This window comes from Jaculus jaculus, chromosome 7, assembly GCF_020740685.1.
Source record: "Jaculus jaculus isolate mJacJac1 chromosome 7, mJacJac1.mat.Y.cur, whole genome shotgun sequence".
Classification (NCBI taxonomy): domain Eukaryota; kingdom Metazoa; phylum Chordata; class Mammalia; order Rodentia; family Dipodidae; genus Jaculus; species Jaculus jaculus.
Genome location: NC_059108.1, coordinates 35,740,292 through 35,758,433, shown reverse-complemented (window position 1 = coordinate 35,758,433; position 18,142 = coordinate 35,740,292). Strand labels below are relative to the sequence as shown.

Below are 18,142 nucleotides of genomic sequence, written 5' to 3'. Positions count from 1 at the left end.
CCTGAAAATTAATTTTAAAAAAAAATGTAGAATGTCTAAACAAATTGCTGTTCTGATAGATATTTCATGTGAATAAACTTCAAGAACATTATTCTTTTTAAATTTTTTTATTATTGACAACTTCCATAATTATAGACAATAAACCATGATAATTCTCTCCCTCCTCAAGAAAGTTATTATAAGTAAGAAACCCAAATATAAAAAGTTGTGTACTGTATGAATCCTTCTACATGAAATAGCTAGAATAAATAAATTTATAGACAGAAAATCAAGTGGTGACCACCAAGGGCTACAGTGAAGGAGTGACTGAAGAGTAGCTATTAAATGGTGAAGGTGTTCCCTTTTAGCATGATGAAAATATTTTGGAACTACATAGACATAGTGGTAATACAACACTGGGAGTTTACTAAATGCCACTGGATAATTCACTTTGAAGTAGGTAATTTTTATTTATTTTTTTTATTTCAAATTTTTTAATTTTTTGTTTATTTTTATTTATTTGAGAGTGGCAGAGAGAGAGAGAGGGAGAGAGAATGGGCGCGCCAGGGCCTCCAGCCACTGCAATCGAACTCCAGACGCGTGCGCCCCCTTGTGCATATGGCTAACGTGGGTCCTAGGGAATCGAGCCTCGAACGGGGGCCCTTAGGCTTCACAAGCAAGTGCTTAACCACTATGCCATCTCTCCAGACCCCTTTTATTTCAAACTTTTATTATCAACTTCCATGATTATAAAATATATCCCATGGTAATATCCTATCTCCCCCACCTTCCCCTTTGAAACTCCATTCTCCATCATATCCCTTCTCCATCTCAATCAGTCTCTCTTTTATTTTGATGTCATGATCTTTTCCTCCTCTTATGATGGTCTTGCATAGGTATTGTCAGGCACTGTGAAGTCATGGATATCCAGGCCATTTTGTGTCTGGGGGGAGCACGTTGTAAGGAGTCCCATCCTTCCTTTGGCTCTTACATTCTTTCTGCCACCTCTTCTGCATTAGACCCTGAGCCTTGGAAGGTGTGATAGAGATATTACAGTACGGAGCACTCCAGTCACTTCTTTCCAGCACCATGATACCTTCTGAGTAGTCCCAAGGTCACTGCCATCTGAAAAGAGAAAATTCTCTACCAAAAGTGAGAGTAGCATTAATATAAGGGTATGAACATTAAGAGATGTACTTACTGGGCAGTTTGATAGACAGCAGCAGACATTATACCCCTAGGGTTCATGACTACCGCTGTTTTAAGTTTTCAGTATCAGGGATGCATTCCCTACCATGAAGCAGGCCTCCAGTCCAATTAGAGGGCAGCTGGTTTCCACCATGACAGATGTGCCACTAATGCACCCGTTGGCTCATTTGGCCTAACTGGCCAAATATAAGGCTTGCAAGTGTCTACTGTTGAGTATCTTCACTGGTGATTTCTCTTTCTCCCATTGAACTGCATGCAGAATGACTTCTTCCAGCTTTCTGTCAGCTGGTCTACATGGAGGAGGTTATCAGCTCAATTCCATCAGTATTTCTCAGTGGCCTTGCAGCCCAAGTATGTGGAGTCTTCAGCAATAGGGTCTTACCATGTATTCCTGGTGGGAAACCAGGGGCCTTAACCATGGCCTATAATGTTTTGGGGCATCAGGGACTTCCCTGGCCAACAATTCACTGGAAGGTATCCCATCCCTGTCACTGAAAAAATTTTCTACAATCTATGGCTCCTGAGTGTTCCATTGTCCAAAAAAGTAGGATTCCATATGATTTATTTATATCCTCTTAGATTTTGATTAGCCCTCCCTCCACCTCTCCTTTACTCAGTCTCTTCCCCTGACCTCACTTTGGGCCTTTCACCCCCATTAATTCTTCTACTTACATATATATAATAACATCCTATTAAGTAACTCCCTCCCTTCCTTTCTCTTCCCTTTATATTTCTTTTCTAGTTTACTGACCTTTGCTACTGAGTTTTCCTCCTACTCACACAGAAGTCCAATCATCTGTAACTAGGATCCACATATGAGAGAGAACATGCAATGCTTGGTTTTCTGGGCCTGGGTTACCTTACTTAGTATAATCCTTTCCAGATCCATCCAGAAATAGGTAATTTTTTAAATGGTTTACTTATTTATTGGGGGGGGCAAATGGGAGAGAATGGGTGTTCCAGGGCCTCTAGCCACTGCAAACGAACTCTAGATGCATGAGCCACCTTGTGCATGTTGCTTCATGGGTACTTGAGAATTGAACCTGGGCCCTTAGGTTTCACAGGCAAATACCTTAACCACTAAGCAATCTTTCCAGCCCCATGAAATAATTTTATGTTAAGTGAATTTCACTTTTAGAAATCCTCTGAATGATTATATGAAATTGTCTCATGTTGTACTTGGGTGTTGACATGAAATCATCATAAGTTGTTTCAATATAATTAGGGTAAAATAAATATATGTGCTGTCACTGTGCCTGACAAACTACTGAGCAGGCCACAGTTTCATTCTCAAGGAGACAGTCTTCCTAGAGGGGAACCTTCACTCCTTGCTTATGCCCAGGTAATATATGATTCATTCTTGTTTTTGTACTCTCTAAGCTTAGTTTCTGGGTTTGTTGGTTCTTTATTTTTTCCTTTTTTCTTCAAGGTAGGGTCTCTCTCTAGCTCAGGCTGACCTGGAACTCGCAGAGATCCTGGCACCTCTGCTTCCCAAGTGCTGGGATTAAAGATGTTCACCACCACATCTGGCGTATCTAGGTTTTCAAATCCACAGCAGATCATAAACAGTACTTTAATAGGAGAGCAATGTTGCTTTAGTAAAAATTCAATAGAAAATAGAGTTTGCTCACAGTCCAAGAAGGGAGGCAAGGAAGCTTCCAGAGTGAGCGGAGTAACACAGCTGGCAGGAAGCCCCCTGCTCACCAGGAGGTTCAGAGGTCCTCACAGTGTTGAAGTAAGAACTGGTCAGTAGTGTTTGTAGGATGAAAGGTAAGGTACATAGGGGCATTCTGACTCAAGATAGGGAAGTCACATATTCAGTGATCCTCTGTATTTTATATTCATATCTAGAATGGATGCACATATTCATTTTCATGCAGTGGTTCTTAACTGAAACATGCTTATTTAATGAAGGTATGTACATGTTCAGTTCTGTATGTTCCTGGATGTTTTAGATAACTGTGAGGATGTGTAGTAAAAGTTCAAAACACTAAGGGTACTCTGAACTTTTAGGGAAGTGAGAAGTAAAGAATAGTCTTTAAAAAAAAAACTATTTTATTTCCACTTATTTATTCATCAGAGAGAGGAGAGAGGGGAGAATGAATGCACCAGGGCCTCCAGCCACTGCAAAGGAACTCCAGACACATGTGCCACCTAGTGCACCTGGCTTACTTGGGTACAATGGAATCAAACCTGGGTCCTTTGGCTTTATAGGCAAGTGCCTTAACCACTAAGCCATCTCTCCAGCCTGAGAAGTACAAAAACAAATGCTCTAAATAATAGTTTTCAGAGCCAGGCATGGTGGCACATGCCTTGAATCCCAGCACTCAGGAGGTAGAGGTAGAAGGATTGCTGTGAGTTTGAGGCCACCCTGAAACTACATAGTGAATTCCAGGTCAGCCTGGGCTAGAGTGAAACCCTACCTCAAAAAACCACCCCCCTACACACACACACATGAATAAAAACAGGCAGGCGTGGTAGTGCATGCCTTTAATCCCAGCACTCAGGAGGCAGAGATAGGAGGATCACCATGAATTCTAGGCCACCCTGAGATTACATAGTGAATTCCAGGTCAGCCTGGACCAGAGTGAAACCCTGCCTTGAAAAGAAAAAAAAAAAAAAAAAAAGAATAAAAACAAATAGTTTTCAGTAGCAGGGCCCCAGGATCTGTCAGTATGCCAGACATGTTCTACCCTTCCCAAGGACTAACAAGCCTCACTGCCATTCTCAGATGTATCTAACAACCTCCTTTCTTTGTCTTGACTCTTAGGTGTAGAATTTCTCATGATTTGAGATTATAATTTAAGGTAGTTCTGGGGGCTGGAGAGATGGCTTAGTGCAAAGCCAAAGGAGCCACGTAAACCAGATACACAAGGAGGCACATGCATCTGGAGTTCGTTTGCAGTGGCTGAAGGCCATGGCATGGCCATGTTCACTATCCATCCATCCACCCATCTATCTATCTCAAATAAAATAATCTAAAAATAATTAAGAAATAGGATAGTTCTGTGTTAAGTATAAAATTAAATAGGCATAAGATCAGGTTGAGAAGTAGACAATGAAGAGCCACTGTAGCTGGGGGCTTGGCCACCTGTGTTTGATACACCAGATGGCCCATGAAGGGTTTTGTTTTTATGGGTTTCTTTCATGATAATAATAATAATAATTATTATTATTATTATTATTATTTTGTTTCGTCAAGGTAGGGTCTCACTCTAGCTCAGGCTGACCTGGGATTCACTATGTAGTCTCAAGGTGGCCTTGAACACATGGCGATCCTCCTACCTCTGCCTTCTGAGTAAGTGCTGCGATTAAAGGTGTCGCCACCACTCCCAGCTTTTGTGGGTTTTTTAAAATTATTTTTTGAGACAGAGTCTCACTCTATAGCCCAGGTTGGCCTTGAGCTTATGGCAGTCCTTTTGTCTTAGCCTCCCAAGTGCTGGGATACCAGGTGTGAGCTGCCATTCTTGGCTCTGAGGAGGCTTGTAAAAGACAGTTTAGTATCAAATATGTTCCTCAAATCAAATTTGGGATGAGCTATATTCTGACAAGATTAAAAATATAAGATTCTATGAGGCGGTATGGTGGCACACGCCTTTAATCCCAGCACTCGGGAGGCAGAGGTAGGAGGATTGCCATGAGTTCGAGGCCACCCTGAGACTACATAGTTAATTCCAGGTCAGCCTGGGCTAGAGTGAGACCCTACCTTGAAAAACCAAAAAAAAGTGTGTGTGTGTATGATTCTTTAACATTCTCATATCAGAAAAAGTTTGTTCTTAAGAAATGATTTCTAAGCTATTTGAACCAGTCCTTTTTTTTGTTTGTTTTTTGTTTTTCGAGGTAGGGATGTAGAGTTTCACTCTAGTCTAGGCTGACCTGGAATTCACTATGTAGTCTCAGGGTGGCCTCGAACTCATGGCAATCCTCCTACCTCTGCCTCCCGAGTGCTGGGATTAAAGATATGCACCACCACGGCCGACCTTGACCTTCTTGAGGGGAAGTTCGAGGCTGGGCCTAGGCCATCAGTGTGATTGACCTGAGATCCAAATGTGTTCAAACAAAAGAGCTGTTGGTGACAGCTGTTTCCCTCCTCAGGGTTACTTCGGGACAAGCTGGACTCCTACAACATGGCTTTCTACCTTGCCGGAATCCCTCCCTTTATTGGAGGTGCGGTTCTCTGCTTCATCCCCTGGATTCACAGTAAGACACAGAGAGAGAGCAAAAGAACTGTTGAAGAGAAGATGGAGAAAATGCTGGAGAACCAGAACTCCCTACTGTCGGGCTCATCTGGAATCTTCAAGAAAGAATCTGACTCTATTATTTAATGTCTTACATACCTTCACCAGACTAGACTTGCTTTTGAAATTTAAGCAAGCTTTCCTTTTATATGAATTGCAAATTTCTTATTTTTTTAATCACATCCTTGGAATAGCACACACTTGGGAAATGGAACCTGTATTACTTCAAGAACCATTTTCTGCCACCAAATAGCTTTCTAGGAGCCTGAGGGAAGAGACTGTTACAGGAAAGTATGTCTAAAAGTCAAACATTGTGAGCATTTGAAGCTATCTCAATAAAAGGCAGTTTTGGAAACTGTGGGTGCTATTTAGCTGGTACAAAAATTTACAAATACCTCGAGCTACATTGAAAGGGTTAGGGTTTGGTTAGAACTGGAAATATTTTGTTTTTTTGTCTCTCCTGGTATTTTTAGTTCTGGTGTTTTAGTTTCTTTAACATTTTGAAGCTTTTTTTTAAACAAAATTTAAGCCTGGATTCTACATAATAATAAGTTAACTATTTCAGCTATGAAATTAAAAGATTCTGATGTGCTCCCGTGTGAAGAGACCTTGTGGAGCAGATGCTGGTAAATTCTCAGATTCGGTGTGTTTGGTGAAGACCCTCTCCCGAGGGCAGGGCAGAGCAGCTCTCGGGCATTTCTTCCACCTACCCTAGGTTTGCAGTAAGGTTTACTCCAGGAGCCAGAAGCACCTGCTGTTTGATTCTGTGATAGAAACAATTTCTGAAATTGGCTTATGAAATTAATGGGTCTTAAAAGATTAAAAATACTTATAAAGAGAAACAATTCCTACACTTCCAAAATTTTCTAGCAAATTTTTTTTGCCTTCCTGTGCAGAGTCCTGTGTCAATGACAAGGGCATGTTTTGAGGAATGTGATGATAAGTGATCTCACTGTGTGAGCATCAGAAGAAGGCCTGCTTGTCAATAGGAGATATAGCCCGGCAGAACACCATCATATGCATGATTCATCAATGGCAGGTTGCTAGATGCATGACTATGTTTACTCCATGCTTATCATTAATCTTGATAGTTTTTTCCTATTTATGTGCAGATTGTAGAAAGAAAGCTATGACCTTTGAGGTCCTAAGATTAAAATCAAAGTCATACCATGGTGCATTACACATTTATTAAAACAGAACAACACTTTCCTTTATCCTTGAAATTATGTGATAGACCTTTAAAAGTTAATATTCAAAGTATATTTAAATCCTAAACTTGTGTAGATGAGCTTGCTCACCTGACAAGAATGTTGCTCTTAAGCACCTGAAGGGTCTGAACCATTGGAAGGTAAGAAACTGAACTCCATCATCTCACTAGCTCTCTCTTGATCCTCTGTTGTCTACACATCAGTTCTTCCCTTTTGGCCTTCTAGCTACCCGAGAACACAGAGAGGTGCCCTTGCTGGGAGGGTGGGCAGAGGACTGACCTGAGGGAGTACAACCAACTGCAAGCTAAAGATTGCAATGACTTTTCCTTTTACTGGAAGCTTCTCATCTGCTATCTTGAAAGAGTTCACAGCATAAATGTAGAATTTATTTTTAATGGAATTTTGGACAATTTTGATGTGTTTATTTATTTATTGTGAGGTTTAGTCTAAGCTGTCTGCCAATAATTTTGATTTTGGATATGTTCAGCTATGCCATGCACACAGTTATAATTTAAGTACTGATTTATTTTAAAGATCTTTTGAAACAGGGTCTTACTATGTAGCTAAGCTGACCTGGAATTTGTAATCCTCCTGTTGCCACCTCCTAAGTGGTAGAATTACAGGTGTGCCCCACCATGCCTGGCTGCAACTTACTACTTCTCATAATTATACATTTGTCTTTGGCAATTTATTTGCAAAAGGTTCTCATAGAAAAAAAAACAAACAAGAAACTACATTCTTGATTATACTGTCCTATATTCCTACGTTAAACATTTAGAAAAGGGTTTAGCCCTGCTAATGCAGTATACCATCAAGCCCTCCTGCAGTCACCTTCATTTGTCTAAGACATCACACTAGCGTCAGTGCTTGTGCCAAGTGAACAAAGACACAACTAAGGCCAGCGATCACACCTGCCAGTTCAAATGTTACAATAGTCTTGTTTGCTTGCTTTTTTAATTTATTTATTTTTGGTGGTTAGTTTTTTTCAAGGTGAAGTCTCCGTGTAGCCTAGCCTGACCTGGTATTCACTGTGTAGTCTCAGGGTGGCCTCGAATTCACAGCAATCCTCCTACCTCTGCCTCCTGAGTGCTGGGATTAAAGGCAGGTACCCCCCAAGCCCTGCTACTTGCTTTTTTTTTTTTTTTTTTACAGTTTTAGGGTCTTGTACATGGCAGATAAGCATTCTAACCAACTGATTTCCTATATTGTTATCTCAGCCCTCAATTTTCAAGAAAGAATAATGCAAAACCTAAAATAAATCTCTACAGTGTTTTTCCCCTCAGACTTTGTGATTTTGTTTGTTTTAACAGGGTCTCAGTATGTAGATCAGGCTAACCTGGAACTTACAGTTCTCCTGTCTCTGTCTCCTTGAGTATTGGGGTTGTACACACCAAATTAGCCCACAGAGCAGCTAACTTTTTTAAAGTAAAAGGTAATAAACTGAAACCTGAAGACCTAATATCCTCTGGTTAGTTTTCATATAAAGTCAGCACAGCTGGGATTTGTGGCACCTGTCATCCCAGTGGCCTTTGGGAAATGAAGGCAGAAAAAGACCAAGAGTGGAAGGTCATCCTTAGCTACATAGCAGGTTCAAGGCCAACCAAGGAGGCTACATGAGACTCCATCATCAAATAAAGCAAGCAGTAAGGTGACAATATGTGGGATGTGTGCATCATCTTACTTAGCTGTAGTCTTCTGTTTAATGGACTGAATCACACTTAGCTTAAACACTGAAATACTTTCACTGTAGTAGACAACTCTCATGGAAGTTAAGTCACTGTAATCATATAAAGTTGCAAAGAAAAGGAATAAAACCCAATATGGTGGCACAAACCTGTAATCTGTGCTTGGAAAGCAGAGGCAGGGAATCATGAGTTCAAGTCTACATCGTGAGGTTGAGGGAAGCCTGGGCTATCTGAGTATATTAAACTTCAAGTCCTACTCATAGAAAAAAGACTTCACTTGTTTTTTTCCCATGCATATGTTATTGGTTCTATATATGTTCTATAGTAAATGATTCCAAGTATGGAGAAATTTTTCATGCTATTTGCTTCAACTTTCAATACTTTAAGTTTACACTTAAAACACATATTTGCTTCTGACAACTAATTCTTCTCACTGTATTTTATTAATTTAAATTAAAATTAAGTTAAAGCTAGGTATGGTGGTATATACCTGTGCTCTCAGAACACTTGAGATGAACACAGGAGTTCAAGGCCAACCTTGATTACATAATGAATTCCAAGGTTAGCCTGGGCTATGTAAGACCCTGCCTTTAAAAATACAAAGACGTTTTTAAAAATACAATATGTTAATTTATACTACTATTATTATTATTCTTACTTTGTTTTTTCAAGGGGCCTCTCTCTAGCCCAGGCTGACCTGGAATTCACTATGTAGTCTCAGGGTGGCCTTAAATTCATAAAGATCCTCCTACCTCTGCCTCCCAAGTGCTGGGATTGAAGGTGTGCGCCACCATGCCCGACACCAACATTGTTTTTAACAGTCCTGTTATCAGATGACTTTAGATTTTAATGGGAAACACCACTCAAGATTGGGGTAGATGGCCATAGCAAGGGTGGCTCAGAGGAGTTCCTGAGGAGGCTCAGTCACATCCTGTCATGTGCATCTTCTTTTTCTATCTTCCTCACTGTTCTTTCACTGTTCCCTCTTCCCATCCTTCAGGAACCTCCTGAAGTGACCAGTAGCATTCTTGCTTTGTAGCACCTGTCGCTTTGCACTGAACTTTGGGCCCTGCCATTCCCCAACCCAGTCTGGTGTAAACTGGAGAGTAACTTCCTTTGTTTACAATTTTGATGGTCTACAATGAAGTATTTTAATTATAAGATTAAACATTCAAGAGAACTGTTTTGTAACTGTGTCAGTGCTGACTTTAAGACTTTTTCCATTAGGGTAAATGCATTAGAGAAGTAAATTGCCAAGTTCATCCCATAAATATTTTGAGAGCGTATCATTTTTTGCTTTGATTCTCAATATTCCATTAGTACACATGTTACTGATAACACTGGCCCTTTTAGCTATATGTAAGAATATTTTAAAGTCAGGCATGTTGATACAAGCCTGATATCCCAGCATTCTAGAGGCAGATCAGAAATTCAAGGTCGTCAATAGCTACATAGTGAGTTTGAGGTCAGCTGGGGCAATGTGACACCCTGTCTCAAAAATAATAAAAATTAAAAAATAGGCAAGGAACATCCTACCCTGCTGACATATTTCACTCATGTTCACTTAGTGTTGGTGCTGAGGATGGAACCAGGACCTCAAACATGTAGCTAAGCTCTACCACTGCACTTCCCTTTCTTATTCTTTTTTATTTCTGAGGTGGGGTCGGTCTCTTCTCCAGGTTGACTTGGAATTCACTATATAGTTTCAGGGTGGCCTCAAACTCACGGCGGCAATCCTCCTACCTCTGCCTCCTGAGTGCTCAGATGAAAGGCGTGCACCACCATGCCTGGCCCCTTATTCTTTTAAGACAAATCTCAGTAAGTAATTCATGCCAGTCTTGTCTCATCTTCTAGGGTAGCTAGGATTATAGGTAGTCCTGCACCAACAAGTCCGCCTCAGGAATTTTATTTATTTATTGTTGATGGCTTGGTCTAAATGAGATAAAAAGATTGTCTAGAGCTGAGTTTGAGCATGGTTCCTGGGACAAATAAATAAGGTGGATAGACAAATCCTGGGTTCACTATAATTTCATAACCACAGCCATGTTTATTTGTTGAAAAAGACTAATACTTTCTATAGATGAGATTCAGAAGAGGGTACAGTTCTCCAAAGAACCTATTGCTAAATATGAAGCTTGTGTCCATGTTAGAACCACAGTTATTTTTTTTTAAGAAATAAAATATTTTAAAATAGAGAAATATTGAGAGAAGAGAGGGCTGCAAACAAATTCAGACACATGCCATTTTGTGCTTCTGACTTCACATGGGTACTGGGGAATTGAACCCAGATATAATCAAGCACTTTTAACCACTGAGTCATCTCTCCAGCCCTGTTAAACCACCATAAGTGGCTGACCCTGAGACAATAAAGATCCACGATAAACTTCATTGTCATGTCTTTTTTAATTCCTCAAAGAAACTCTGAAACTCAGTCATAGTAGTTTATATGGTTGTCCTTTTAAAAATTATCAAATTTGAAATGGCAGACTTTAATCATCTTGACCTCTACACATTCAAGGAAATCTTTTTAGTTCTGTGTACTAAATGGGTTCAACCTTGTTCTCAAGGGGGAAAAAAGTCCCCTGTGGTACTATTCTTGACATAAAGAATAACGTAAGAGGCTACCTCATTTCTGAAGAAGATTTTAATATTTTTTCTAAAAAGTTAGACATTGGGAATAAAATAAAACCTAAGTACCTGAGGACTTGGTGGGCACCCCTCAGCATGGTCATGACAGTCCACCTACCTCCGTATCCAGCTTCTCCAGGCCCAGCTGAGTCTGTCCCTCCCTGTCAGGAGGTGCTAATGGTGCAGGTGACAGAGACCAAGCTGCTCATGGCATCAGCATGTCAGGAAGGTTTCTACAGTGCTCTTTTTAAGTGAGTGGACATAAAAGGAACAAAGACTTACGGGGAATGTGGTCTGAGGGTCTCATAGGAAAAACAAGGAACTTCCAGTGCAGAATGAGTACTTGCTAACGTGCTTCACCGGGGGCTTTTCAAATGACACTGGCAGCTTGATGATGCCATGGTCTATGTTCACTGACAGGAGGGTATCTGGTCACTGGTGACAGCTTGTATGGTTGTACATGACCTTACAGCTCACACCTGAAATCATGTGAGAGGTGTTTTTTCCCTCCTACGTGGAACAGGGACCATGGCAATGAATTTTTGTGTCACTGGAGGTTTATAAAATGCTGTCATTGAATCTGAAAGAAGTGTAGGAGTTAGCTATGCTGTAAATTCTCAGTCTATCTACAGATGTCTTTACAAGCTAGAGAGATGACTCAACAGTTAAAGGCACTTGTTGCAAAATGTGATCACCCAGGTTCAATTCCCCAGTACCCATGTAAAGCCAAATGTACAAAGTGACACGTGAATCTGGAGTTCATTTGCAGTGGCAAAGGCACCATCAGTCTTGTTCTCTGCATTCTCTTTCTCTCCTTGCAAATAGTAAGTAATTCTTTTATTGTTTTTTTTAAAAATTTTAAGTTTGTGAGGTGGGGTTTCACTCCAGCCCAGGTTGACCTGGAATTCACTATGTAGTCTCAGGGTGGCCTTGAACTCATAGTGATTCTCCTACCTCTGCCTCCTGAGTGCTGGGATTAAAGGCCTGCACCACCACACCTGGCTTATTTTATTTTTTGTATGGGGGAGGGGAATCAGCACGCCAGGGTCTCTAGCCACTGCAATTAAACTCCAGATGTGTGTGCCACCTTGTATGCATGCATCACCTTGCACATCTGGCTTAGGTGGGTTTGGGGGAGTTGAACTTGGGTCCTTAGGCTTAGCAGGCAAACACTTTAACCAATAAGCCATCTCTCCAGCCCTAAATGATTTTTTTAATTATTTGAAAAGATGCCTTTCAGTGAGGGCTGTAAAGAGTGTTCTGGGGTTGGATGCCACTAAGCAGCATGTGTGTGATAGGAAGGCTCAGTATGTTCAATAATGCTTAGAAAACAAACTAGAACTAGGCAGCCACTGAGGCCTGTGAAATGTGACTTATTCTTTACTAAGTGACATTTTCCCAGCATCTGTCAGTTAGTAGAGTAAGTTTGTTAAGTACTTTAAATATTTGTTATCACTAGTGTTTTATGTTATATTTTGACCCCTCACAATGAAGAGACTATCATTGGTGCCTCTCTTTCTCCCCTTTACCAAAGAAAGATTAAATCAAGATGGGTGCTAAACTTCTTGTTCCTTTCAAAATTATATATTTTTTCATTTTAAATATGTGTAACAGTAGAAAATGTATTGAACCTAGCATATTACATATGCTATATTTTATACACACATCTGAGAAACTTCGCCTACAAAGGGATTACTGAATTTAAGTATTTGGAAATGCACATTTTCATTTACGCTTAATGATTTAAGAAAATGATCAAATTAAACCATCCTGATGAATATGGCTTCCCAAGAGAATAACTGTAAATAAAAAGCCTCTCCTTGTTTCTGAAACAAAGTGTATCATCCTAAAGTATCTGTGGGCTGGGAATACAGCTTAACGGTAGAGGCTTGCCTAGCATGCCCAACACCCCAGATTCAGTCCCCAGTTCTGCTAAGTAAACAGGTAAATAAGTCAACGTGAGAATGTGGAGTAGCTTCTGATTGAGCTTGATTTAGACACTTCTCAGCCTAAAAATCAGTTTGGGTAGTAATTAGTCTTACACAGGATAATGAGTTACATGCTCAGTTATATTTTTTTAATTTTTTAAAACTCATCAAAAGTATCTTTTCAAGTTTGTGCTGCATTTGGGCCAGTGTCGGTTACTCTCAGCACGATACTCTGCCAAGCATCCTCATCACCATGCTTGTAGGTGATGGTATCCTACTTACCTAAAATTCCACCAAGACTTCTAGGAGGGTGTGTGAGCCCAGATGTTTCTGTATGTATGATTCAGCACGTTTTAACTTACTTGCTGTGTTCTTTTAGAGACTTTGCTTTATGAGAGTTTTATAAAACTAGTAAAACACTCACGTTACCATTTTCTTAATGAGTGAAAACATTTCACTAATGGTGTGTGGAATGGAGAATAGGGGTGTACTGATCAAGTTGCAGCATCCCTTCAATAACAACTTCTGCTATAGCTGTGAATATATGGCGGTTGAAAAATGTAAGGCTGTAAATGGACTTATTCAGTGCTTGATACATTGTATTTTATTTGCTTCTCCTGCCAATTTTTTTAAAACCTGAAAATAGCTACAGGTTGAATCCTGCAGTATTATGAAGAGAAAGCTTGGATGTTTTAAATCTCTCTTGGTATAATAATGACATTTTTCTTTTCAACTTATTTTATCTTAATGTTTATCTGCAAATTACTAAATCATTTAGCATGTGTTGAAGGGTTTAGAAAGCACTTCTAGATTCAAAATCAAATTATTACAAGTGCACACTACAGTGGAACGTGGCTTGTCTCCCTTCCTACATAGGATGCTGCTTGGAACACGATAGTTTAAATATAAGTGACCATGCTAAATGGTCATGCTGGATTTGACCAGTATGTGGTATTTTAGTATTTCAAGAAATCTTATGTTTCTTTTCAAAAAAGTATAATTGATTTTTTTGTGAGATTTAATACAAATAACCAAAACCTTTTAAATGAACAGTGCTTTGTAATTTGAAAGAAAAGATCATTTTATTGTGTGAAAATGTAATATGTTCTCAATAAGTGCAATAAAAATTTTTAGCAAATTCATTTAAGGCTTTATGATTACATTCATGGTGTTCTAAAGAGAAAGGAATGACTGAACAGTCTGTATTGAATAGAAAAGAAATAAGATGTGTGCTTTGTAAGCTTTAGATGTGTGTTCCTAATGTATTTGGAGATTGAAATTTCTCTGAAGTTGGGAATGCCTAGAAATGACCCAAAAGTGATGGATAGTCCAAACACTTTTTTTTTTTTCAGAGCTGAGCATCAGCCCATCGTCTCCCCATGCTATGCAAGTGCTGGACCACCAAGCTACCTCTACCCCCAACAGCCATTTTTAGTTCCCATTCACTTATTATACTTGGCAACAATTGCCACTGAAAATCAGTTCCTAATCTCCCAACCTGATTTCCCAGACATGGTGCCTGCCCGTCAATTCCTAATCTTCCCAGACACCATACCTGCCCCTTTCTTCTCTTCCTAGCCAGTCATTTGCAGGATATCTTCTAACCTCCAAATATGGAAACAGAATTGCTATTTTGAGACAGGATGCCTTTATGTAGCTCATGCTGGGCTCCAACTCTCAATCCTCCTGCCTGGGAATATAAGCATATGCCATCATACCCAGCTGGACTCCTTTGTCTTTTTTTTCTTGACTCTCTTTTTAAAATATTTTATTTTTATTTACTTATTTGACAGAGAAAGAGGGAGGGAGAGAGAGACAAGGAATGGGCATGCTGGGGCCTCCAGCCACTGCAAACTCCAGACGCATGCGCTCCCTTGCACATCTGGCTAATGTGGGCCCTGAGGAATCAAACGTGGGTCCTTTGGCTTTGCAGGCAAACACCTTAACCACTAAGCAATCCCTCTAGCCCCTTTCTTGACTGTTTTTACTATCTCTGGCTTAGTTCCTACCTGAATGCTGATGGAGTCCATGTCTGTCCATCTGTCCTTCTGTCCCTTGACAGCCTTGTGTTTTCTAACCTAATCTAACTCAATTTTCAACATGGCTATACAGGATCTGCCAAATTAGCCTATGAAAAACTGATTATTTAAAAAAAATATTTTTATTTGAAAGTGACAGAGTAGTGACTGTTGGTGCACCAGGGACTCCTGCCACAACAAACAAACTCCAGGCACGTGCACCACTTTGTGCGTCTGGCTTCACGTGGGTACTGTGGAATTGAACCCAGGCTGTTAGGCTTTGCAAGCAAGTGCCTTTAGCCTGTGAGCCATCTCTCCAGCCAAAAATTGAATTCTTAAGATCCCCTCAAGGTTCTTTTTATTGTTGATCTTCAATTTTCATTTCAGTTGGGGGCAGCCTTTCTAGCTGTACAGTATCCTTAGTCCCCATCTTTCTCTGGCACCCACGAGTGGTGTACCAGCAAATCCTGTTGGTGCTACTCTAAAATTCATCTAGAATTTCTTACTACCCCCACCTGCACCACTGTGATCCAAGATGGAGCAGTCATAACTGGAACAAATCCCTTGGCCAGAGGCAGCTTATGAGAGGAAAGGATTTCTTTCAGACTTAGTTTCAAAGGAAAGTGTCCTCATGGTGGAGGAAGTTGGCTCACTTCATCATACATCCACATAGAAAGAGTCAGACAGCAGTTTGAGCTAGCTGGCTTTGAACACACAGTAGGATGGGCTCATCAACCCCAAACTCTGTCCCCAGCAACACACCTCCCCCAGCAAGGCTACACCTCCTGAAGTTTCCACCATTTGAAAAAACAAGTAGGAGGCTTAATTCCAAATATTTCTTGAGGCTCTGGTGGTCATTTACATTCAAACCACTACACAAGTCATCCCAAGTTCTTCTGTTCCTTTACTTCCTTATACTTTCTGCCTTGCAGACCACATGCCTGTGGAAACATTTATCAGATGAAATCAGCTCTCTGCTCAAAATCTTTCTCTGGTTGTCCTCACAAAAGTACTTTCCATGACCAGTGTAGCTTCCCATCTTCTGGCTTCTGCTACTTCTCTGACCTTATCTTCTGTCCTTCCCTTCTGTCCCACTCTGGCCTCCTCCTGCCTGGGGAGTGATTTTCTCCCAAGTTATCACCTCGATTCCCCCCAAACCTCCTTTAGGTCTTTACTTAAATGTCAACTTCACTGTGAAGCCTTTGCTGACAAGCTTCAAGTCAATCCCCTCCTCCTGATATTTAAACCTCTTCCCAACTTGGATTTTTACCTTTTGTAGTTGTCACGAGCATGCAATATATTTTATTTATCTTATTTATCTGTCTTCCCCACTAAACTGTTCAGTTCTATAAAGATAGGTCTTGTGTCTGTTGTATTGTGTTTTTAAGTCTTATTTATTTGCTAGAAAGAGAGAATGGCTGCCCTAGGGCCTCTTGATGCTACAAACAAACTCCACACACATGCACCATATTGTGCATCTGGATTTACATGAACTGAAGCCTTTGTAAGCAAGTGCCATTAGCTGCTGCGACATTTCTCTAGCCCTTATTGTGTGCTTTTGAAGTTACTAATAGAAAAAAAAAAAGTTACTAGAAGTAATTTCATGATATTTTCCTCAATATGAACAACAGATCCTTCAGCCTTTGGCTGCAAGATATGTTTTAGAAGAATTATTCCAACTGGCTTGTGATATAATGAAACCTTGTTATGTTCTTGCTCTTAACCTTTTTATTTTATTGTTTCATCTCCAACATGTAGGAATGTACCCAGCATGGAACCATGTATTCAATAGTTAGTTGTTGGGTAAATGGTTTCCAAACTGTTTAACATCAACATACTGAGTTTGTTGTGGCTCTTTTAAACATTTCCCTGAAAGTGCTGCTGGAATAGGTCCACAGTGTCCGCATTAGTACTGGGGAACACGGCTGTCCTGGCATGCCAAGGCCAAGGCCAAGGAGAGGACCAAGATGATCAGAGGATTGCTTCTACCTACAGAGGCCTGAGCCTGTAAGTACACATTAAGGAAAATTGGAACCAGGTATTTCACTATTGGAGAAGGAGAAGGAAGGCTCATATTTGGGAAAGTGGAAGGCTGGAATAAACAGATGGTGGGAAGGGGATGGGTGGTTTTATTCATGTTGCAGTCACCTCCATATTGCTGGCAAAGCAGCTGATGGGAGGAAAGTATTTATTTCAGGTTACAGCCTCAAGGGGAAGCTCTATGATGGCAGGAGAAAGGCATGGAATAGGCAGAGAGGCTGGACATCACCTCTACCACAGCAGGTGGAGAACAGCGGCAGGAAAGTGAGCCACACTGACGAGGAGGAGCTGGCTAGGACACCCATGAGCCCAGCCCCAACAACATGCCTCCAGCAAGGCTTCAGTTCCCAAATTACCACTGGCTGGGAACCAGGCATTCAGAACACATGCGTTTATGTGGAACACCTAATTCAAACCATCACAGTTCATACGTTGTTTCCCAGGTCTGTGTACCAAGAGAGCAGAGACTATTTACACTCCAGTAGCAGAGAGTGTGCCTCAGTCCTTAGCCTTGTAACTGTAGGACTCAGATGACAGATACCTCATACCTCATTCAAGACAAGCCCTCAGTATGTATCTGTGCAGGCATGACAAGTCCACATGTCAGTCAACATAATTCTGTATTATTTAGAGGGTTGTACAGTTACCCCATGAAATGAATTATTAACATGATTTGATTCCATCATTGGACTTGAACTTTTTCCACTCTCAGTCCCTTTATGCACAGGAAACTTTTCTGTGACCCCAGTGTACAGACATATAACATAAGTAAATGATGTCTAAAATGGGACTTTTCAGTGACTCTTCCTCTTTTTTTTTTTTTTTGGTTGAACTCATGGCAATCCTCCTACCTGCCCCTTCCAAGTGCTGAGATTCAGTAACTCTTTTTATACCCTAGTATATAAAAATTTTGTTCAGTAGCAGATTTGATCCCCATTACTAGGGGAAAAGCAAAATAGCTTTTTTAAATATTAAAATACAGTACTTAGGTTGGGGAGATGGAGCAGTAGTTAAAGGCACTTGCTTGCAAAGCCTGTTGACCCAGGTTTGAATCCCCAGTATCCATGCCAAGTGTTTAGGTACTTTGTAATCTTTTTTTTTTTTTTTTTTTTTTTAGCTCAGGCTAACCTGGAATTCACTCTGTAGTCCCAGGCTTGCTTTGAAATCACAGTGATCCTCTTACCTCTACCTCTTGAGTGCTGGGGTTAA

At 40.4% G+C, this 18,142-nt stretch overlaps 1 protein-coding gene across 1 annotated transcript in view; it reads left to right on the top strand.

Moving 5' to 3' along the window:
* The window catches only part of Slc16a10 (solute carrier family 16 member 10), a 153,542-nt gene extending 146,909 nt beyond the window's left edge, over window positions 1-6,633 (top strand). Inside the window, exon 6 of the mRNA XM_004660635.3 lies at window positions 5,284-6,633. Coding sequence (XP_004660692.1) covers window positions 5,284-5,513 — 230 coding nt within the window. The 3' untranslated portion in view covers window positions 5,514-6,633. The remainder of the gene's footprint in view (window positions 1-5,283) is intronic.
* The last annotated feature ends 11,509 nt before the right edge of the window (window positions 6,634-18,142 follow it).